This window comes from Cherax quadricarinatus, chromosome 11 (genome assembly GCF_038502225.1).
Source record: "Cherax quadricarinatus isolate ZL_2023a chromosome 11, ASM3850222v1, whole genome shotgun sequence".
NCBI lineage: Eukaryota > Metazoa > Arthropoda > Malacostraca > Decapoda > Parastacidae > Cherax > Cherax quadricarinatus.
Genome location: NC_091302.1, coordinates 43368698 through 43393401, shown reverse-complemented (window position 1 = coordinate 43393401; position 24704 = coordinate 43368698). Strand labels below are relative to the sequence as shown.

At 40.1% G+C, this 24704-nt stretch overlaps 1 protein-coding gene across 7 annotated transcripts in view; it reads right to left on the bottom strand.

Annotated features, from left to right (window-relative positions):
* PlexA (plexin A) overlaps nucleotides 1-24704 on the bottom strand; it is a 680989-nt gene that overhangs the window by 11493 nt on the left and 644792 nt on the right. For 4 of the 7 annotated variants that reach the window (XM_070084031.1, XM_070084036.1, XM_070084034.1 and 1 more), the window contains exons 23-25: nucleotides 23834-24079; nucleotides 15378-15546; nucleotides 14723-14877 (exon numbers count right to left, since the gene is read on the bottom strand). In XM_070084031.1, coding sequence (XP_069940132.1) covers nucleotides 14723-14877; nucleotides 15378-15546; nucleotides 23834-24079 — 570 coding nt within the window. The remainder of the gene's footprint in view (nucleotides 1-14722; nucleotides 14878-15377; nucleotides 15547-23833; nucleotides 24080-24704) is intronic. The other 3 variants (XM_070084033.1, XM_070084035.1, XM_070084037.1) reach the window with 1 other exon arrangement.

Here is a 24704-nt window from a genome sequence, read left to right as displayed (position 1 = left end):
TAAAAATCAAACAATTCCGCTACTTTGAGCTCAGTTTCAAGGTCATTTTCATCGTCAAAGTAATGAAAATCATCTCTATTTCTGTAATATGTTTTCCATTTTATCACCTAAGACCATGAAAACGCGAATACAACGATAAATACTATACGAAAATACACCTCAAAGTCGGCGTTTTATTCCCAAAAAACGATCAGTTTTTTTTTTCTCATTACGCAATGTGTGCTGCAGGATTTTTTTTATGTGGTGCACACTGACCACACAGACCAATTCTCTCACAGGTGGGCCTACCAGCTTTCTCCCGCTTGATTTGAAGCCGCTAGAATTATTGAGTATATATACGTCAGAAACACTGGCTCGTAAGACGTATTTATACGTCGAAAACAGTCAAAGGGTTAAAATCCAAAAGACGATCTGCAGTCTGATTATATTGATAATGGCCTCATGCAGCACGTTTCAAATGCACAGCACAGGCACAGGCAGGAGACCACCAAGAATGCCTGCCTGAGGTTTGAGGAATAGAACATGATGCTGCAGTCAAAACTAAGGTCGAAAACTGGTGCACCAGCTCATCAATCGAGGACAATGCAGGGTCCCTACAAAAAGTGGTAAGATGAGAGTATAAGCCCCCAATTCGCTCGTCCAAATTGCCAATGGGGGCTACGAGGCGGTCTGGAATATTTAGTAGAAGTAAGAATAATAGGAAAGTGATCATTGTCGTGCAAATCTGGGAGAAAAGACCAAGCGTAATCAAGGGCAATTGACGAGGAACAGATAGAAAGATCGATGCAAGAGAGAGACTGAGCGAGTCAAAATGGGCGGGAGCACCCGTATTTAAAACATGAAGATGATGAGAAGTGAGAAGTCTCTCCAACTGATCACCACAAGTCACAGTGGGACCCTCCCCAAAATGATGATGAGCATTAAAATCACCTAGCAAGATGGGTGGCAGCAGAGAAGAGATCAAGAATGCAACATCTGAGATATGGAATGTACGGGAAGGGAAAAGATATAGAGAGCAAAGTGTATACCACCTGTGCAAATAATTATGGGCTGCAGAATAATGCAGGTGAGAACAAACAAAGACCTGGTGGAACAGTATACCAACGCGCACAAAAAGTGCACTCTCATTAAAAGTGTCATCAGGAAAGGGATCAGAAGAATGCAACAGCACGGATGGATAACCACTGAATGAATTTTAGGCTCTTGTAACCTGACACATACTGGGGATAACTGGGAGAGCAACACCTGGAGCTCTCCCTGATTACCCCCGAGGCCACGAATATTCCATTGTAAATAAGTCATTATTCACAAAGATAGGTATGTCAACAATGAGCAGCGATAAAATCTAGAGGCTAGTAGGGTCAGTGAAGTCATTGTGTGGAGACAATGGAAAATGTGTAAGGAGGAATCAGAATGCTGTGAAGGAAAAAGATTGCTGCGAGGGTTGTGAAAAATAAGAAGGGGCATAAGGAGTTGCACTGGTGTCCATCGAGGGTTTCATCTCTGCAATATAGTTGGAGATAGCATCAAGTGTTTCAGTGGACAAGGAAGATGCCAATACCATGACTTCAGAGACAGGTGAGGTAGAGCAAGTAGAGATTGGGGAGACTATGGAGGGAACCAAAGAGGTCTGAGAGGGGAGGGGAGTATGAACCTGGAGAGAAGTGCCGGAGGGGACAGAAGAGTCCTGCGGTGGAACAGGAGAGGAAGGAGGTTGGAAGGGGACTGGGGAAGTAGTCTGGGGGAGAGGGGAACAGGAGAAGAGGAGACCACATGGGGGGGGTGAACCTCCACCTTTGTGAGAGAGTTAGAAATGGGGTGAGAAGTAGGCACCGAGGCCAAAAAGGAGAACTGTTGGGGAATTGTGAACACCGGGCCGCGGGGGCGTTGACCCCCGGAACTCTCTCCAGGTAAACTCCAGGTAACTGGAGTAATGTGAAGAGACTTGGGCTTAGGAAACTTTGCAGGTGATAGGCGCAAAGAAGGTGCAGGCATGCAAGGCCTCACAAACTGAGAAACTAGTAAGTGAGATAAAGAAGTAAAGGTAGGAAGAGGTAAGGAGGTGGGGGTTTCAGAGAGTAAAACCGCAAAAGAATTAGAGACGGGGGTGACCCCGGAAGATATAGCACCAAAGGAGCTGGTAGGCAGGGGTGGACTGTCAAGGTTGGAGATCTCCTAGTTACTCAAGAATAAGGAACACGAGGAAGATTCCCCTGAATGCGGAGCTGAGAGACAGCCATAGCATAAGTAAGGCCTTCGCTCTCCCTAAGACAACGGATTTCATGTTCATTAAGATAGACCTGACATCGAGGGGAAAAAGAAGGATGAGTTTCATTGCAATTAAGACAAGTGGGGGAAAGACTAAGATGTATTGGCATGATCCGCAGTACTGCAGACTGGGCACTCCACCGCAGATCTGCATTATTTAGCTGGATGTCCAAAGTGCCAACAATTTCGACACTGTTGGGGTGTAGGGACCACTTTACGAACCTCTAGGTGATGTCCCACGATATAAACGGAGGACGGGCATTCACAGCAGTCAAAGGTTAAGCAGGCAATGTTACTGGGAAAGCGCCTTTGCCCGTGAGCAGGCAGGACATATGTATCCACATTGAGATTCGGAAGGTCCTGAAGGGCTAATTGCTCTAAAATATCGTCACCTCAAGACAGAAAATCACACGGTACAATGGTAAGCAGTAAGACCACTGTACCACTGCATGTTTGTGAACTGTGATAGGAACGTTATCAATGGAAGCAAGATGAGAACGATCATGAGCTTGGTCTGCATTCTGAACTATAATGATGTGCGCACTGCTCTGAAGAGCGTGAAAGGATATATTTTGGCCAACGTATCGTAAAAGAGCTTTACCAATACTGTGGTCTGAAAGATAATCAGTTAGAGACATCGGTTGTAAGGAAAAGAATTTGGTCCACTGTGTACTTGTAAACATGGTGCATAAAAAAGTGGGTGTTGTGTAGGTCGTTTCTGGGTGGAATGAGGAGAAATCAAAGAACAGTCTTCAGTAAATGGTCTGGAACGTTTAGGTGTAGGACCTCTGGCGGCCCAATCCAAAAACCATTGAACCGTATTTGGGGAAGCCAGATGCATAGTTAAAGATGTGCAAGAGGTAGAGGCACTAGAAGAAACAGGCGGAGCCTTGGCATCTGGAGCAGATGACGAAGCGTCACCAGCAGGAGGTAGAGGGGTATGGGAAAATTCTGGAGAATGGTCCAATAACGAAGCTGGGTCAGAACAGGATGCGGTAACAGAAAGGGGCCTGGGAGGAGGAGGTAGGGGTGTCGCAGAACAAAGACTCCATGATGGTGACATTTCTTACTATTTTAAGGAGAAAAAAAAGAGGGACAGTGGAGGGATAGCTACTAGAAGGCATGAAAGGGCCGCAAGTTTCCCCTCTCATCCAAGAGGACCTCAATACCGCCAGCAGTGCAGATGCTGCATGGGACCCGTGCCATACCCTATACTTCAAGCCAGTAAACCAGTGCTCTGGGATAGCAACCTCACATCTACTGAGCCACCTTGGTGACAAAAGAGAGGGGAGTCAGATACCCGCCACAAAGCATACCTCCTTCAGCTGCCACCTCCCAGAACCGACAGGCAACCTCTGGAGATACACCTGTCACCTGAAGGACACCTCTCCCCACCACCTGGAAATCTGGGAAGAGAGCAGGGCACCTCCAGATGATTCAGATTCCATGGCAAACTGCACCACTCTCAAGGAACCCCAAGGAGCGGGATGAACCCCGGCACACTTCCCCCCACCTAGAAACTGTAATGCTAGAGGGGAGGACCCCAGAGGCTACAAATGAGACAGGGAAAAGGGAGGGATAGGATGGGGGTTAGGAAAGGGAAAAAAAGGGGGGAGGGGATAGGGAAGGGGAGATTGGGGGTAATTAGGTTCGGTCTGAGGAAGAATACAAGAAGGTCCAATTCCTAAGACCAAGAGCCTCTTTACCACGACAAGGAGTCCCCCTTAAAGAGGCTTCTTCCTTAGCTCTCAGATACACCCAACCTGATCCCCTTTACCCCTCCCATTAAAATCCTCCCACCTTTTTTAATAATGCTAAAACATACAATTTCTTCTCATTCATAATAAAATTAATATCAATGATCACTTATCATACCCATACCCATTCAAATATCCTAGATTAACCCTTTGATTGTTGCAACCCCAAATCCTAAAGTATCTCCCGGTATCACAAAATATTTGGAAAAAATAAATAAATAAATAAATAAAATGTGTGTGTGTGTGTGTGTGTGTGTGTGTGCGCGCGCACACACAAACAACCACTCTGAAAGAATAGAGAAATTCCAAGCGCTTTCGTGACTACTCACATTATCATAGTTCCCTGATAATGTGAGTAGTCACGAAAGCGCTTGGAATTTCTCTATTCTTTCAGAGTGGTTGTTTTGCATATTCTGAAATCACCCGTTTACTGTGATCTTATTGCATGCATGCATGCATGCATGCATGCATATATATATATATATATATATATATATATATATATATATATATATATATATATATATATATATATATATATATATATATATATATATATATATATATATATATACATACATATATACATACATACAGTGGACCCCCGCATAACGATATTATTTCAATCCAGAAGTCTGTTTGGGTGCCGTTATAGACCGAATTTGTTCCCATAAGAAATATTGTGAATTAGATTAGTCCATTTCCGGTCCCCAGAAATACACCTACAAAAGCACTTGCAAAAATAAACTTACATAATTGGTCGAGTTGGGAGCTGATCGTTATCCGGGGGTCCACTGTATATATATATATATTATATTTTCTTATGAAATGATAGAGAATCTTTTCCAGATGATAATGACACCAAATGTACGAAATTTGATGGAAAACTTGCAGAATTACGCTCTCACAAAGTTAGCGACCTTGGTGACATTTACGCAGCAGCAATTTCGCCCACTTTGAACCCTATTTACGGCCAATTCCATTGTTCCAGTCGACCAAACTCTCAGCTATTTCTTTGGGACTCCATTTGTTCTATTGAATACAAGAAACCGCCCATTTACCAATTTCAACTACCCAATAAAGTGGTCAGAAATTGGCAATTTGCCCAATTTCATGCAAATTAAAAATGTCAGTTTCAAAATAGGATCCAGAATGAACAATGCAGACATAACTGGCACTAAACATATTTCGCTGTTCATCAGTCACATCTCCAGGCCCCTGTTATAATACTCTTGCTTTCTATTTTGAATTTTTATTAACAAAAAAAAAAAAAAAAAAAAAATAGAAGATTTACTGTTATGCAGACTACTGCAATATTGTAATAATTGTATAAATGATGTCAACCCATTCTTGACTGCATAATAGAATGGCTAGTTAGACATTTATTGGACAAAGACGCCATTTGTTTACTACTGAACATCGGCAAAAATCGAACATTTCTGCCACTTGGAGCTCCATTTCAAGATCCTTTTCTTAGTAAAACCAATCAAAACCACTTCCATTTCTATATGTTTTCCATTCTATCAAATGAGACCAAGAAAACAAGAATACAACCATAAATACTATACGAAAATACACCTCAAAGTTGGCATTTTAATCCAAAAACATGGTCGGAGTTTTTTTTTTTCTCATTATGCACTGCGTGCTGCAGGATTTTTTTATACTGTGCACACTGACCACACAGACCCATTCTCTCACATGTGGGCCTACCAGCTTTCTCCTGCTTGATTTGAAGCCGCTAGAATTTTTGAGTATATATACGTCAAACACATTGGCTCACAAGACGTATATATACGACCGAAACAGTCAAAGGGTTAAACCTTCTTCTGTCATGTAAATCAACATTATTGACCCCAGGGTCCATCACATAGGTTTACGCCATGAGCTTGGCTCAATCAGGTAAGCTGTGAGTGGTAAATTTTGGCCTAGATACGAGAGAGAGGGTCTACGCGGTGAGTGTGCACAGTATAAAAATGCTGTCACAAAATCTGTGTACACCACATCTACATTTTCCTTGCAAATCCAACAGCTGTGAAAAGCATGATCTTCTCACTCTAAATTCATGTTGGGTTGGGTTGTGCAAGTCATGCCTTTTCATAAAGACTGTAATTTGGCATTGCATCACCCTTCCAAAGACTGATGATGTAGGATGTTAATGCTGGTCTAATTTTTTACTAGCGCTCTACTTTCCTCCTTTATAGAGAAGGGCTATGCCTGCTCATTTTAATTCCTCTGGTATTTCACCTAGATCTAAACTCTTTTTCCAGAGAATACTGCTATACTGAAAACAGCTAATTTAGTACCATCTGTTTGGACCTGTGACTTGCATGTTAATAAACAATTTATATATAATTATTATCACCAGTTTCCTCTAAGTTATGAAGATGCTGCAAGTGTTGACTGCTGAGACGATTAAAAAAAAAATTTTGATTTGCTCCCATCTATGTCAAAGTACACTGATCAGATTTTTTTGTAACCCAGCCTTGGTTTATGAAAAAAAAATGATCACTGCAGTTGAAGCAATTTTCTCCTTCCTAGTCTCATGACCCATCCAACTGATAGCAACTAGAGCCCTGCTGGAATGAAATGTTTGAAGCTCTTATAGCTGATGAACCTTCTAATGGAATATTGAAGTTTGGGAAACTCAAGCTGACAAATTTGAATGTGTGTGTGACCCAGCCTAAGTGATGGAATATGACATGAGAAACATGGCCGATATATCCAGTTTTCCTAAATAAAAAAATAAAAATTTGAGACTGACCTATGGCTAGTAACAGACTATAATGTAAATAACTGAGGAAAAGCTTATATTTGTAGGAAGTCGTACAGTGACTGCAAACGAGATCTGGTAGCCCAAATTCTTTAGATCTAGAGCTATCATTGGCATCAAAGCACTCCTCTTGAATTACGACATAGGGCAAAATAATTAAGAAATTTTTCCTAAAATATCTTTTATGACCAAAAACAGCTTTGTTTCAAAACATGGTCAACAGTTTTTGAGCTCATTTTCCAGGTAGTCACTTGCATTAATGTGGGGATTATCATTAAATAAATAAAAAATATCCCTTGGAAGAAATGATCTGATTCAGACTCAAACATTAGATCCAGACTTGAATCACTGTAAAAGTGTAGCAGTTTCTGAGGAACAGGCCAAAGTATTAGAAAACTATTACAAGGATGGCATCCTTATGAAAAAGGAGACAAGTAATGGTTCCAAGAACATGAGGACTTTAGTAGTGTTGCCTACTTCTTTCCAAAATACCACTCTTGAATTTTCTCATAATAGTCCTCTAGGTGGACATCTTGGAACAAGGAAAACTTTAGGAAATATCATAAAACATTTTTATTGGCCCAAGACTGGGAAGAAGGTAAGAAAATATGTTAAAGAATGTCATATTTGTCAGAAGGCAGGTAAGCCTGCTCATAAACCCCCCCGGCCCCCCTAATTTCTATTCCTGCACGAGGAGAACCTTTCTCTCGTCTAATTATTGATTGTGTGGGACCGCTGCCAAAGATCCGTCAGGGAAATCAATATCTGTTTACTATTATGGATACTAGTACGAGATATCCCGAAGCCATCCCGGTAAGGAAAATTACTTCTTGGGTAACTGTTCGTTCCCTATTAAAGTTCTTTTCTCAAGTGGGAATCCCCAGAGAAATTCAGCAGACCAAGGGACGAACTTTACTTCTAAAACTTTCAGAGAAGCAATGTCCCACTTAGGTATAGAATCTTTGATGTCCACGAGTGATCATCCTCAATCCCAAAGAGCTCTGGAATGTTTTCACCAGACTCTAAAATCTATACTAAGAGCATATTGTGAACAATTTTCCCAAGACCGAGATGAGGGGACACCTTTGTTATTATTCGCTTTACGAAACAGTAAACAAGAAAGTATGGGTTTCACCCCGTTCGAGCTAATATACGGGCGCCAGGTCAGAGACCCATTAACTGTAATGAAAGATATACTTGGACAGGAAAGACTGAATGTTCAATTAAATCATCACCAATTCTGATGCAAGAACGGTTACCTCAAGCTAGGGGAATTAGCTGCAGAAAATTTGTCTACAGCTCAAAGGAAAATGAAACTTTGGTATGACCAACGAGTGAAACCCCGCTCTTTTCAACCCAAAGATTTAGTAATGGCTCAGAGGTTAGTTCCTGGCCATGCTCTCTTACCGCGTTACCTAGGTCCTTACGCGGTAGTGAGTAAAGAAAATGTAAACTATGTAGTGAAGATACCTGGAAAACGGAACAGAGTATTTCACATAAATCAACTGAAATCCTATCATTCCAAAACACTACCTACGATACCCATCACTACCTTATCTACAATCGGAGAAAATACATCATCAGGAGTCAAAAGAGCTGACGCTCACCTTAAAAATTCTGAAGCTCTACATAATTTGGATAAACTTCTTAACAATCTGGACAATTCAAAAAGGCAAGAAATAAGTAACATAGTAAATTATAAAAGCTTATTTGGAGATTTGCCAAAGACTTGCGCTCTAGGGTATCATGAAGTCGAGCTCCTTGATTCTCGTCCAATCAAACAACCACCTTATAGAGTCCAGCTAAACACCAGTTGTTGAAGCAAGAAGTTGAGCTTCTTCTCGAACATGGCCTGCGGAACGAAGTAAGAGTCCTTGGGTGTCTCCTTGCCTGTTAGTTCCTAAGCCAGACGGAACATTCTGTATGTGTATGGACTTCCGTAAGCTTAACTCTGTCACAGTACCAGACGGATACCCTCTTCCTCAAATAGACGACCTGATAGATACAATCTCCAGCTCTACATTCATGAGTCGACTTGATTAACTGCAAGGGTATTACCAATTCCCTCTTGCTCCAAAGGATAGAGACAAAACAGCCTATGCCATTAAAGATAGTTTGTTCAATTACCGAGTTATGCCCTTCGGTCTATGCAATGCGGCCTCAACCTTTCAGAGACTTATGAACGAGCTAACCCAACCTTTGGGAGGAGTCGAGGCATATCTTCATGATTTGGTGGTGAATAAAGCTTTATCTAGAAGCTTTATTCAGATCATTAGAAAGCTTTAATTTTATGGTAAATTTAGTGAAGTGTGCTTTTGGATAAGCCACTATTAAATATTTAGGTTTTCAAATAGGACAAGGGAAAGTGGTCCCCCTTAACCTTAAAGTAAAAGCCATTACTGAATTCCCTATTCTGAGTGATAGAAAAGGAGTGCAAAGATTTCTGGGTATGATTAGTTACTACAGAAGATTTTGTCCAACCTCTGCACAATTAGCTGTTCCTTTGACTGAATTAACTAGCCCTAGAGTAACCTTTAAATGGACCTTGGAATGTAATGAAGCTTTTGAAAAATTAAAGAGATTGTTTACGTCCTCTCCTATATTACAAAGTCCCAATTTTCATAAACCCCTTATCTTACATACTGATGCTAGATGCTATGCTATAGGAGCCATCTTACTACAAAATACAGCAGAGACTGTAGTTTTGCATCCCATTTGTTATTTTTCATCTAAATTAAAGCCCCACCAAAAAAATTTTTCAACGGTGGAAAAAGAGGCATTAGGCATTAGCCCTAGTGGTTTCTTTAGAGTATATTGATGTGTACTTGGAAACATCGCCTCATAAAGTATCAGTTTTTTCCAATCACAACCTCTTGACTTTTATAAATACGATGAAATCAAAGAATGCCCGGATTCTGAGGTGGGCTCTCAGAATCCAACCTTATTCCTTCAGTATAAATCATATAAAAGGCCCTAGAAACATTCTTGTGGATGCTCTTTCACATCCTTAACCCCTTGACTGTCACAACCCCCAATCCTGAGGTGTCTCCTGGTGTCGCAAAATTTAAAAAAAAAAAAAATTATTTTTTCTTATGAAATGATAGAGAATCTTTTTCTGATTGTAATGATACCAAAAAAATGAAATTTGATGGAAAGCTGGCGGAATTACGCTCTCACGAAATTAGCGACATCGGTGATATTTACAAATCGGCGATTTCGCCCACTTTGAGCCCTATTTTCGGCTAATTCCTTTGCTTCAGTCGACCAAATTCATAGCTATTTCTTTAGAACTCCATTTTTTCTATCAATTGAGTACAAGAAACTGCCCATTTACCAATTTCAACTACCCAATAACGTGGTCAGAAATTTGAAATTTGGCCAATTTCACGAAAATTAAAAAATATGACAATTTCAAAATAAGGTCCAGAATGAACAATGCAGACATTCCTGGGTCTAAAATAACATTTTCTTTGTTCATCAGTCATGTCTCCAGGCCCCTCTGATATTACTCTTGCTTTCTGTTTTGAATTTTTATTCAAACAAAAAATAGAAGATTTACTATTATGCAGACTACTGCAATACTGTAATAATTGTATAAATAACATCAACCCATTCATGACTGCATATTAGAATGGCTAGTTGGACATTTATTGGACAATGACATCATTTGTTTACTTTTGAACATCGGCAAAAAATCAAACATTTCCCCTACTTTGAGCTCCATTTCAGCTTTGTTTCACTTAAAGCCAGGACATCCAGCTTCTTCACATTCATAACATCCACAATCATCTCTCTTATCATTTGCACAACATCCACACACATTCAGACTTCCCACTTTGACAATTTTCTTCTTATTCTTTTTAGTAATTATTACAGGAAAAGGGGTTACTAGCCCATTGTTCCCGGCATTTTAGTTGACTTTTACAACACGCATGGCTTACGGAGGAAAGATTCTTATTCCACTTCCCCATGGATATAAAACGAAAAGTAATAAGACCAAGAACTATTAAGATAAAATCAAAGAAAACTCAGATGAGTGTGTGCAAATAAACATGTACATGTATGTGTAGTGTGACCTAAGTGTAAGTAGAAGTCGCAAGACGTGCCTGTAATCTTGCATATTTATGAGACAGACAAAAGACACCAGCAATCCTACCATCATGTAAAACAATTACAGGCTTTCGTTTCACACTCATTTGGCAGGACGGTAGTACTCCCCTGGGTGGCTACTGTCTACCAACCTACTACTGTAATATAGATATATATATTTCTTTCAACACACCAGCCGTATCCCACTGAGGTGGGGTGGCCCAAAAGGACAAACGAAAGTTTCTCCTTTTAAATTTAGTAATATGTACAGGAGAAGGGGTTACTAGCCCCTTGCTCCCGGCATTTTAGTCGCCTCTTACAACACGCATGGCTTACGGAGCAAGAATTCTGTTCCACTTCCCCATGGAAATAAGAGGAAATAAACAAGAACAAGAACTAGTAAGAAAATAGAAGAAAACTCAGAGGGGTGTGTGTATATATATGCTTGTACATGTATGTGTAGTGTGACCTAGGTGTAAGTAGAAGTAGCAAGACATACCTGAAACCTTGCATGTTTATGAGACAGAAAAATGGACACCAGCAATCCTACCATCATGTAAAACAATTACAGGCTTTCATTTTACACTCACTTGGCAGGACAGTAGTACCTCCCTGGGTGGTTTCTGTCTACCAACCTACTACTACGGCCGGTGTGTTGAAAGAAAGAAGAAAGAATATATATGATGATGATGAATCATTTACCAGTGGTAACAACCATTTAATGTTTGTACAGCCTCACCTCTGGTTACTACCTGCCTGACGTGAGCTTACGTCAGAGGTGAGTGGAGTAGTCGGTACAGCACCTCTCTGGGTGTAGAGGCCTTCATTGCTTACTCATTTTATCTTAAATTAAGAAGCTATTGGTCTAGAGCTTTATTCTCTAAAGTCACCAGAACTTGTGAAACTTTCATTGTATAGAAGTTCTCGTGTGTTAAAAGACTTCAAGTATTCTAGTCAACGCTAATCGTCTAGGAAAATAGAGACACTGTAACTTGATAGATTATATTTATATTAAAGGCCTATTCAGCTAAAATGAAGGTCATGGTAATTTATAAGTTGTGTATAAAGTCTGTGTATATATATAATTACTGAAAAAGGTACAGTGAACCCTCAGTTAACGACATTAATCCATTCCAGAGAGCTTGTCTTCAACCGATTCTGTCGTTATCTGAATTAATTTTCCCCTTAAGAAATAATGGAAATTCAATTAATCCATTTAAGACATCCAAAAGTATTAAACAAAATAATTTTTTTTACATGAAATATACATTTCTCTACACAGAAAATGATGAGACATGCAGAATAAACAATACTAAAATGACACTTACCTTTATTGAAGACTTATTAATGAGTGATGAGACAGGAGGAGGGGAGAGGATGAAGGTGTACTAGCATTTGGAAGGGGAATCCCCTTCCATAAAGACTTCAGGTACCAAGTCCTTTTCTGGGGTTACTTCCTTTCTTTGTTTTTTAATACCACTAGGACTAGCTTGAGAATCAATGCACACATGTGGCACTAAATATCTGTCCAGAGAGCTCTGTTTCTGGTGTCTCTTTAAAATTTCCCTAAAATGGGACACAACATTGTCATTGTAGATGTTGCCAGCATGGCCTGCAACAGCTGTGTCAGGGTGATGTTCATCCATAAATGTTTGCACATAAAGCAGGAACACTGCAGCAGGCCTGTTGGCCCATACTAGGCAGGTCCTTCACAAACCATCCCACTAACAGAATCGTATTTGCCCAATCCAATTTTCAATGCTTCCCAAGCAATAAACTTTGAGAATTCTATTCACTCATGTGCAAGTCCCACTCAAATCAAATCATGTGTGGGGAAGTACCCTGGCTGGTATGTGGGGAAGTACCCTGGCTGGTGTGTGGGGAAGTACCCTGGCTGGTATGTGGGAAAGTACCCTGACTGGTATGTGGGGAAGTACCCTGACTGGTATGTGGGGAAGTACCCTGGTTGGTGTGTGGGGAAGTACCCTGGCTGTTGTGTGGGGAAGTACCCTGGCTGGTATGTGGGGGAAGTACCCTGGCTGGTATGTGGGGAAGTACCCTGGCTAGTATGTGAGGAAGTACCCTGGCTGGTAAGTGGAGAATTACCCTGGCTGGTAAGTGGCGAATTACCCTGGCTGGTAAGTGGGGAAGTACCCTGGCTGGTAAGTGGGGAAGTACCCTGGCTGGTAAGTGGGGAAGTACCCTGGCTGGTAAGTGGGGAAGTACTCTGGCTGGTAAGTGGGGAAGTACCCTGGCTGGTAAGTGGGGAAGTACCCTGGCTGGTGTGTGGGGAAGTACCCTGGCTGGTAAGTGGGGAAGTACCCTGGCTGGTAAGTGGGGAAGTACCCTGACTGGTGTGTGGGGAAGTACCCTGGCTGGTAAGTGGGGAAGTACCCTGACTGGTGTGTGGGGAAGTACCCTGGCTGGTGTACCACCATCACTACCACCACCACCACTTTTGCATCTTTCTACCTACTTTTTCTTGAATTCTATAGTGTTTCTCATGCTCTTTACCAAAGGGCTGACACTAGAAGCTTTTTTTGGGCCCATGGTGGCTTATTTAGCAGTTACAACCACTAAAAGCAATGGAATACAAGATGTATCGCATGTACGCTTGGAATCGTCCTCACTGGCTGTACATGGAGTGGCCGGGCCGCTTAGGTCATGCAGACACATTTGGGACGAATGACTTTAACTGAGTTCTTTGTCGTTAACTGAGCCAATATTTTGATGCAAAAACGTGTTATCTGATGACGTCATTAACTGAGGGTCCACTGTACAATTAAAGTACCTTAAGTCAATAACGTCATTTACGTTATATTAAAGATACAATTTACAAAGTTTTTTTGATCTCCTTATTAATCAATACACAAAAAATGATTCCTTATTATGATAAAACTAGAGTATAATTCTCCATAAAAATCCCATAGACTAACATCGCCTATTGTTTATGAAGTTTATCGTAATAGTAACAGTTAGGTAACTTTATTCCGAAGTGTTTTGCCTACAGATTAGGCTTCTTCAGTCTAGTACAGAAAGTAGGCAGAAGCAGTGGAGACGTGAAGACGATGCCACATCTCCACTGCTCCTGCCTACTTTCTGTACTCGACTGAAGAAGCCTACTGTGTAGGCAAAAAGTTTTGGAATAAAGTTGCCTAACTGTTGCCCATGTGTCTTACCTACCAGCAGCATTAGCTGCAATGAACTGGGTAGATAATAGTCATTATTTAAGTTATCTGACCTCAATTATTTTTAACGAGTTGTTGAGTTGAAAAGAAGAGTGCCTACATTGTCTACACCTTTGAGCAGAGCAGGGTTCTGTATTTATGATCACTTAATAGCATTGTATATAGTGAAATTTTCAGACAAATCTATTGGTAACTTAACTGAATAAAGTATACATATAGACCTGCTCCTTGAAGACTTAGACCACAAGCATTCAATTCTGATTTGTGTGTCATATATGAACATGATAAGTCTTACAATTGCTTAGTCCATTAAGTCCACAAGGTTTGAGTTCCATAATTTCATCTAGGGTGTTTTATATCAATATAAACTGCTTGCAGAATAGCTGAAAATTTTTATGATGAATGTTGCTGTAATAAAACAAGTATTTGAAACAAGGTAAAATATCACAACCAAAGTAATTATGAACAAAGCAAATTTAACTAGTGATATCTGTAGCATAAAAACAAAGCAGAATGCCACAAGAACAGGCCAATTATATACATGATGTAAAAATATTTAGATAATTTCATGACAAGTTTATTTCAATACCAAAATGAATTAATCCTAGAACAGTGATGTCTCGGGAATCCTGAGCTCTATATTTACTTACTGGACTTACCCGGGACTCTTCTGCTAGCATTGCATTCATGTCCTGGTCGGATATAGGTTGCATGATCTTTATATCAGCATAATAACGCTCGACCCACTCCTTGTAAATAGGAATGTCTTTGGCATATAGCAATTTAGAACTTGGAGAATCTTTTCCTGTAAAAGAAAAAATAATATTTAGTAAATCAAATAGTAATACACCTACCATCCGACTTACAACCGAGTTCAGTTCCGAGAAACCGGTCGTAAGTCGAAATGGTCGTAAGTCGAACTTTACTACTGAATATCAACAAAACATTTTTGTAATGACTATTTTATTGTTTTATTTTGGTATTTCATGTTTTACTTTACTTTTTATGTTGTTAGTACTGTATTTTATACTGTAAGGTTTAGGATAAACACTGTGTACAACACAAATAGTTGTTTATTTCCCAGAAATTTGGCATAAAAAAACACTGTCGTAAGTCGAGTGGTCGTAAGTCGAGTGGTCGTAAGTCGAGTGGTCGTAAGTCGAGCAGGTCGTAAGTCGGATGGTAGGTGTAATTCTAAACCTTTGCTATTTAGTAATAACAAAGGTTTAGAAGATTACTGGTAATGGATATACATTAGCATATATTAATCCAGATATATAGGGCTTTATTGATGAATTAACTTACCTAATCTATGATCAGAAGTGGAGCAAGAATCCATGAAGGTCTGAGCGACTACTGATAAACAGGCATCCACAATATTGGACTTATGAATATCAAATACAAAGTTGGGATTCTTTATAAGGTTGACCCAAAACCTGAGGGGCAGGCTATTGCTCTTCCAAGTATGTACCACCTGAAATATATCACTCATTAAGCATTCATTTTAAGGAAATGTTTTGTTACTCTAAGACAGCATAAACGTAAATGGAAATCTAGCAACAATTTTTAATTTACTATTAAACAATATCAGGTTTGGTAAAAATCATCCAATCCAGCAAAATTAAAAACAAACAAACAACCAGATAATATGAGAGCAAATTGCTTGGGTTTTACCTAGATACAAATTGATCTTGAACCCCCTGGCACACACCTACTTAACCTTTAAACTGTCCCAACGTAGATCTACGTTTGCTCGCGTAGCGCTCTGAATGTAGATCTACATTTTTTTTTACATGCTTTCTTATAGAGAAAATCAAGGTCGGAGTGCTACGCGAACAAATATAGATCTACGTTTGGCACACATTCACACTCGAAGACTTGATCCTGTGTCCCAAGCTTTGTCCTCCTAACCTTACAGCATTTCTTAATCTATTCATACTTCACATATAGTACTTGTGGTTGGGCTTCCCACACAAATGTGAAACCACACATAAATATTAGTATTCAGAACTCTAAGTTTTCTCACAAATCTATACATAAAACTCTTAAGATTAATTATGATCTACAGCACTGTACAGTGGAACCTCGGTACTTGAACTTAATTCGTTCCAGGTAGGTAGTAGGTTGGTAAACAGCAACCGCCCAGGGAGGTACTACCGTCCTGCCAAGTGAGTGTACAACGAAAGCCTGTAATTGTTTTACATGATGGTAGGATTGCTGGTGTCCTTTTTTCTGTCTCATAAACATGCAAGATTTCAGGTATGTCTTGCTACTTCTACTTACAATTAGGTCACATTACACATACATGTACAAGCATATATATATACACACCTCTCTGGGTTTTCTTCTATTTTCTTTCTAGTTCTTGTTCTTCCTATACATTCACTTAACATCTCCCAAAATCTCTCTCTCTCTCCTCTACATTCCTCTCTTCTCCAGGTGCATACATGCTTATTATGACCCACTTTTCACATCCATCCTTTACTTTAATCCACACAATCCTTGAATTTACACATTCATATTCTCTTTTCTCCTTCCATAACTGATCCTTCAACATTACTGCTACCCCTTCCTTAGCTCTAACTCTCTCATATACTTCAGATTTAATCCCATTTATTTCCCCCCACTGAAACTCCCCTACCCCCTTCAGCTTTGTTTCACTTAGGGCCAGGAGATCCAACTTCTTTTCATTCATAACATCAGCAATCATCTGTTTCTTGTCATCAGCACTACATTCAAGCACCCCAGTTTTATAAAGTTTTTCTTCTTCTCTTTCTTAGTAAATGTTTACAGGAGAAGGGGTTACTAGCTCATTGCTCCCGGCATTTTAGTCGCCTCATACGACACGCATGGCTTACGGAGGAAGGATTCTTTTCCACTTCCCCATGGAAAATAGAAGAAATAAAGAAGAACAAGAGCTATTTAGAAAAAGGAGAAAAACCTAGATGTATGTATATATATATATGCATGTGCATGTCTGTGAAGTGTGACCAAAGTGTAAGTAGGGGTAGCAAGATATCCCTGTTATCTAGCGTGTTTATGAGACAGAAAGAGAGACCAGCAATCCTACCATCATGTAAAACAGTTACAGGTTTCTGTTTCAGTTATCTGGCAGGACGGTAGTATTTCCCTGGGTGGTTGCTGTCTACCAACCTACCTATATTTTTTTTTTTCAACAAGTCGGCCGTCTCCCACTGAGGCAGGGTGACCCAAAAAAGAAAGAAAATCCCCAAAAAGAAAATACTTTCATTATTCAACACTTTCACCTCACTCACACATAATCACTGTTTTTGCAGAGGTGCCCAGAATACAACAGTTTAGAAGTATATACGTATAAAAATACACAATATATCCCACCAAACTGCCAATATCTCAAACCCCTCCTTTAGAGTGCAGGCATTGTACTTCCCATCTCCAGGACTCAAGTCCGGTTATATAAAATAACCGGTTTCCCTGAATCCCTTCACTAAATATTACCCTGCTCACACTCCAACAGCTTGTCAGGTCCCAAATACCATTTGTCTCCATTCACTCCTATCTAACACACTCACGAACGCTTGCTGGAAGTCCACACCCCTCGCCCACAACACCTCCTTTACCCCCTCCCTCCATCTTTTTCGAGGACGACCCCTACCCCGCCTTCCTTCCCTTACAGATTTATACGCTCTCCATGTCATTCTACTTTGATCCATTCTCTCTAAATGACCAAACCACTTCAACAAACCCTCTTCAGCCCTCTGACTAATACAGTGGACTCCCGCCTTAAGATGGCATCGTGTTACGTTAAATCCGCCATACGATACATTTGGATGCAAAAAATTCGCCTATATATTACACATCCGTGTGTGAGTGTGTGTGTGTGTGTGTGTGTCAGTTGTGTGTGTGTGTGTGTGTGTGTGTGTGTGTGTGTGTGTGTGTGTGTGTGTGTGTGTGTGTGTGTGTGTGTGTGTGTGTGTGTGTGTGTGTGTGTCTGTGTGTCTGTGTGTGTGTGTGTCTGTGTGTGTCTGTGTGTGTCTGTGTGTGTCTGTGTCTGTGTGTGTGTCTGTGTGTGTCTGTGTGTGTGTGTGTGTGTGTGTGTGTGTGTCTGTGTGTGTCTGTGTGTGTGTGTGTGTGTGTGTGTGTGTGTGTGTGTGTGTGTGTGTGTGTGTGTGTGTGTGTGTGTGTGTGTGTGTGTGTCTGTGTCTGTGTCTGTGTGTGTGTGTGTGTGTGTGTGTGTGTGTGTGTCTGTGTCTGTGTCTGTGTGTGTGTCTGTCTGTGTCTGTCTGTCTGTCTGTGTCTGTCCTATGCCAGTTGTGGAATCCATTGTGCCTACTTCAAAGATTAAGGAAGTGTGTGCAAAGTGGGTTGAACTACAAACCTTTATGGATGAAAAGCACCCTAACACAGCTATTGCAAGCCATGCTGGTGACTATTACAATGACAATGTCGTGGCCCATTTTAGGCAAATCTTAAAGGAACGGGAGGTACAGAGCTCTATGGACAGATTTGTTGTGCGACAGAGGTCCAGTGACTCTCAAGCTGGTCCTAATGGCATTTAAAGAAGAAGGGAAGTAACCCTGGAAAAGGACGTACCTCAAGTCCTAATGGAAGGGGATTCCCCTTCTAAACAATAACAACTTCCACACTCCCCTCCTCCCATCCCATCAATCATCACCAGATCTTCAATAAAAGTAAGTGTCATGTATTCTATTCTTAGAAGAGTATTAATTGTGCATGTCTTCTTAAGTTTGTGTATTAAAATTAATATTTCATGTGGTAAATTTTTTTTTTCAGACTTTTGGGTGTCTTGCACAGATTAATTTGATTTCATTTATTTCTTATGGGGAAAATTAATTCGCCTGACGATAATTTCGGCTCACAATGGGCTCTCAGGAACAGATTAATATCGTAAGGCGGGAGTCCACTGTACTTTTATTAACTCCACACCTTCTCCTAATTTCCACACTCTGAATTTTCTGCATAATATTTACACCACACATTGCCCTTAGACAAGACATCTCCACTGCCTCCAACCTCCTCCTCGCTGCAGCATTTACAACCCAAACTTCACACCCATATAAGAATGTTGGTACTACTATACTTTCATACATTCCCTTCTTTGCCGCCATAGATAACATTTTTTGCCTTCGCATGTACCTCAATGCACCACTCACCTTTTTTCCTTCATCAATTCTATGATTAACCTCATCCTTCATAAATCCATTGGCTGACACGTCAACACCCAAATATCCGAAAACATTCACTTCTTCCATACTTCTCCCCAATTTGATATCAAATTTTTCTTCATCTAAATCATTTGATACTCTCATCACCTTATTCCTAGGTAGTAGGCTGGTAGACAGCAACCGCCCAGGGAGGTACTACCGTCCTGCCAAGCGAGTGTAAAACAATAGCCTGTAATTGTTTTACAGGATGGTAGGATTGCTGGTGTACTTCTTTCTTTCTCATAAACATGCAAGATTTCAGGTATGTCTTGCTACTTCTACTTACACTTAGGTCATACTACACATACATGTACAAGCATATATATATACACACACCCCTCTGGGTTTTCTTCTATTTTCTTTCTAGTTCTTGTTCTTGTTTATTTCCTCTTATCTCCACGGAGAAGTGGAACAGAATTCTTCCTCTGTAAGCCATGCGTGTTGTAAGAGGCGGCTAAAATGCCGGGAGCAAGGGGCTAGTAACCCCTTCTCCTGTAGAAATTACTAAATTTAAAAAGAGAAACTTTTGTTTTTCTTTTTGGGCCACCCTGCCTTGGTGGGATACGGCCGGTTTGTTGAAAAAAAAAAATCACCTTACTCTTTTCTATGTTCACTTTCAACTTTCTACCTTTACACACACTCCCAAACTTGTCCACTAACCTTTGCAATTTTTCTTTAGAATCTCCCATTAGCACAGTATCATCAGCAAAAAGTAACTGTGACACTTCCCATTTTGTATTTAATTCCCCATAATTTAAACCAACCCCTCTCCCGAACACCTTAGCATTTACTTCTTTTACAACCTCATCTATATGTATATTAAACAACCATGGTGACATTACACATCCCTGTCTAAGACCTACTTTTACCGGGAAAGTCTCCCTCTCTTCTACACACCCTAACCTGAACCTTACTATCCTCATAAAAACTCTTTACAGCATTTAGTAACTTACCACCTATTCCATAAACTTGCAACATGTGCCACATTGCTTCCCTATCTACTATCATATGCCTTTTCTAAATCCATAAATGCAATAAAAACTTCCCTACCTTTATCTAAATACTGCTCACATATATGCTTCAATGTAAACGCTTGATCAACACATCCCCTACCCACTCTAAAACCTCCTTGCTCATCGGCAATTCTACATTCTGTCTTACCTCTAATTCTTTCAATAATAGCCCTACTGTACACTTTTCCTGGTATACTCAGTAAACTTATTCCTCTATAATTTTTACAGTCACTTTTGTCCCCCTTCCCTTTATATAAAGGTACTATACAGGCTCTCTGCCAATCCCTAGGTACCTTCCCCTCTTTCATACATGTATTAAACAAAAATACCAACCATTCCAACACTATGTTCCCCCCTGCTTTTAGCCCTTAAACGGTCCAAACGTATATATACGTCCACGCGCGTAGCGCCCCAAACGTATATATACGTTTTCTTTGTCATTCATTCAACATTGCCACATTAAGCCTGAGTCACCTAGACATGAGAGAATGGGTGTGTGCACTCACTGTGTGCCATATTAAAATAATTGGTGATGCCTGGGTACCATATGCTCCTTTTTCCTTTTAAAAGAAAAGATTGTTTTTTTCCTCAAAAAAGTTGGGGCACTATGCGAGTGAACGTATATATACGTTTGGACCGTTTAAGGGTTAACATTTCTGTCATGATCCCATCAGTTCCAGCTGCTTTACCCCTTTTCATTCTACGTAATGCCTCACGCACCTCCCCCACACTCGCATCCTGCTCTTCTTTACTCATAAAACATGGTATACCTCCCTAGCCAGTGCATGAAATTACCGTCTCCCTTTCTTCCTCAACATTTAAAAGTTCCTCAAAATATTCTCGCCATCTACCCAAAACCTCCATCTCCCCATCTACTAACTCCCCTACTCTGTTTTTAACTGACAAATCCATTTGTTCCCCAGACTTTCTTTACTTGTTTAACTCGCTCCAAAATTTTTTCTTATTTTTATTAAAATTTCTTGACAGTACCTCTCCCACTCTATCATCTGCTCTCCTTTTGCACTCTCTCACCACTCTCTTCACCTTTCGTTTACTCTCCATATACTCTGCTCTTCTTATAACACTTCTGCTTTGTAAATACCTCTCATAAGCTACCTTTTTCTCTTTTATCACACCCTTTACTTCATCACTCCACCAATCACTCCTCTTTCTTCTTGCACCCACCCTCCTATAACCACAAACTTCTGCCCCACATTCCAATACTGCATTTTTAAAACTGTTCCAACCCTCTTCAACACCCCCCCCCCCCTCACTACTCATACTTACACCAGCCCACCTTTCTGCCAATAGTTGCTAATATTTCACCTGAACTTCCTCCTCCTTTAGTTTATACACTTTCACCTCCCTCTTACTTGTTGCCATTTTCCTCTTATCCCACCTACCTCTTACTCTAACTGTAGCTACAACTAGATAATGATCCAATATATCAGTTGCCCCTCTATAAACGTGTACATCCTGGAGCCTACCCATCAACCTTATATCCACCAATACATAATCTAACAAACTACTTTCATTACGTGCTACATCATACCTTGTATATTTATTTATCCTCTTTTTCATAAAATATGTATTATTTATTACCAAACCTCTTTCTACACATAGCTCAATTAAAGGCTCCCCATTTTCATTTACCCCTGGCACCCCAAATTTACCTACTACTCCCTTCACAACATTTTTACCAACTTTAGCATTAAAATCCCCAACCACAAGTACTCTCACACTTGGTTCAAAACTCCCCACGCATTCACTCAACATTTCCCAAAATCTCTCTCTCTCCTCTATACTTCTCTCTTTCCCAGGTGCATATACACTTACTATAACCCACTTCTCACATCCAACCTTTATTTTACTCCACATAATCCTTGAATTAATACAATTATAGTCCCTCTTTTCCTGCCATAGCTTATCCTTCAACATTATTGCTACTCCTTCTTTAGCTCTAACTCTATTAGAAACCCCTGACCTAATCCCATTTATTCCTTTCCACTGAAACTCACCCACCCCCTTCAGCTTTGTTTCACTTAAAGCCAGGACATCCAGCTTCTTCTCATTCATATCCACAATCATCTCTCTTTTTTTTTTTTTATTTTTATTATCACACTGGCCGATTCCCACCAAGGCAGGGTGGCCCGAAAAAGAAAAACTTTCACCATCATTCACTCCATCACTGTCTTGCCAGAAGGGTGCTTTACAATACAGTTTTTAAACTGCAACATTAACACCCCTCCTTCAGAGTGCAGGCACTGTACTTCCCATCTCCAGGACTCAAGTCCGGCCTGCCGGTTTCCTTGAACCCCTTCATAAATGTTACTTTGCTCACACTCCAACAGCACGTCAAGTATTAAAAACCATTTGTCTCCATTCACTCCTATCAAACATGCTCACGCATGCCTGCTGGAAGTCCAAGCCCCTCGCACACAAAACCTCCTTTACCCCCTCCCTCCAACCTCTCCTAGGCCGACCCCTACCCCGCCTTCCTTCCACTACAGACTAATACACTCTTGAAGTCATTCTGTTTCGCTCCATTCTCTCTACATGTCCGAACCACCTCAACAACCCTTCCTCAGCCCTCTGGACAACAGTTTTGGTAATCCCGCACCTCCTCCTAACTTCCAAACTACGAATTCTCTGCATTATATTCACACCACACATTGCCCTCAGACATGATATCTCCACTGCCTCCAGCCTTATCATTCGCAAAACATCCACACACATTCAGACTTCCCACTTTGGCAATTTTCTTCTTCTTAATCTTTTTAGTAATTATTACAGGAAAATGGGTTACTAGCCCATTGTTCCCGGCATTTTAATTGACTTTTGCAACACGCATGGCTTACGGAGGAAAGATTCTTATTCCACTTCCCCATGGATATAAAAGGAAAAGTAATTAGAACAAGAACTAAGATAAAATCAAAGAAAACTCAGATGAGTGTGTATAAATAAACGTGTAATGTTGCCTAAGTGTAAGTAGAAGTAGGAAGACGTACCTGTAATCTTGCATATTTATGAGACAGACAAAAGACACCAGCAATCCTACCATCATGTAAAACAATTACAGGCTTTCATTTTACACTCACTTGGCAGAACGGTAGTAATCCCCTTCAACTTTCCAATACCTTACCCTCTCCAACTAACATCTAGCCTCTCTTATTCTTAAATACCAAGTCCACTTATTCCCCAAAATTTCTCAACTTTTCTCCCTCTAACCAAAAATAGTTCCTTATTGTAAAATATATTCTCTGGTTATTACTATTATGCATCATTAATAAGATATTTTTAATGTTTGTTGCTACAAGCACATCGTTGTTAATGTTTCATATGTTTTTGATTATTCAACAGCAAAGACAGCTGTTTGAAACTTTTATCCAGGATATTTTTAAAATAATGGCAAAGGATCATACTCCATGATGAAGAAAAATATTCTTTAGATAATTTTCCGAGAATGACAAAAAAGGCTGCATGCTCAAGAAAAATATTCCTGAAAATGGTGTGCTAAGATGACAAAGCACAGCCAGTGTCTCACCTCAGGGTCCGTGATGCCATGCTGTAGTGCTTGATCATCAAGGAAATCAAACATATATTTTATAGCAAGGGGCAAAGCAGAACCCCGATGTGCAGTGCTGAATATCGTCTCGAACAGATCATCAACAAATTTTTGTAGCGTGAGCTTCGTGGACAGCAGACGTGTGAGGTAGATCTCTGATACCATTTTATTTGTGCGCTCTCCCTCACGCTGTTCTGATTCTTGTTGACGAACCAAATGCCAAACCTGCACAAAAACAATTATACTTCTACTACTGATATATCCTGTTTTTTAAAACACACTGGCCATCTCCCACAAAGGCAGGTAACTCAAAAAAGAAACACTTTTAGAAAGTCCTTCTTTTTACATTTACGTAGCAGTTTATACAGAAGGGGTTACTAGCCCCTTGCTCCTGGCATTTTAGTTGCCTCTTTCAGCATGCATGACTTACAGAGGAAGGATTCTTCTCCATTTTCCCATGGAGATATTTTCCTAAATATAATATTATCCATGGGTAAGCGAAACAGAATGTGTGTCATGAGAAGTGACTAAAATGCTGGAAGGAGCTAATAACCTCCTCTCCTGTATAAATTACCAAATTTTAAAAGAGAAACTTTAATTTTTCTTTTTGGGTCACCCTGCCTCGATGAGATATGGCCAGTTTGTTAAAAAAAAAATATATATATATACTTCTAACATATTTTATTGCAATAGTGTCTCATTTATTATTTTGTTACTTTCATGGTCTTATTATGGCACAACAGCTGTTATTGTACACAACAAGCATTCATTGTTACAGAAATAAGTACAGTACTAAATAGAGCAGTTAGTAAGACTTTAGCATTAGTAAAGCAAATGTTTCTATTAGACT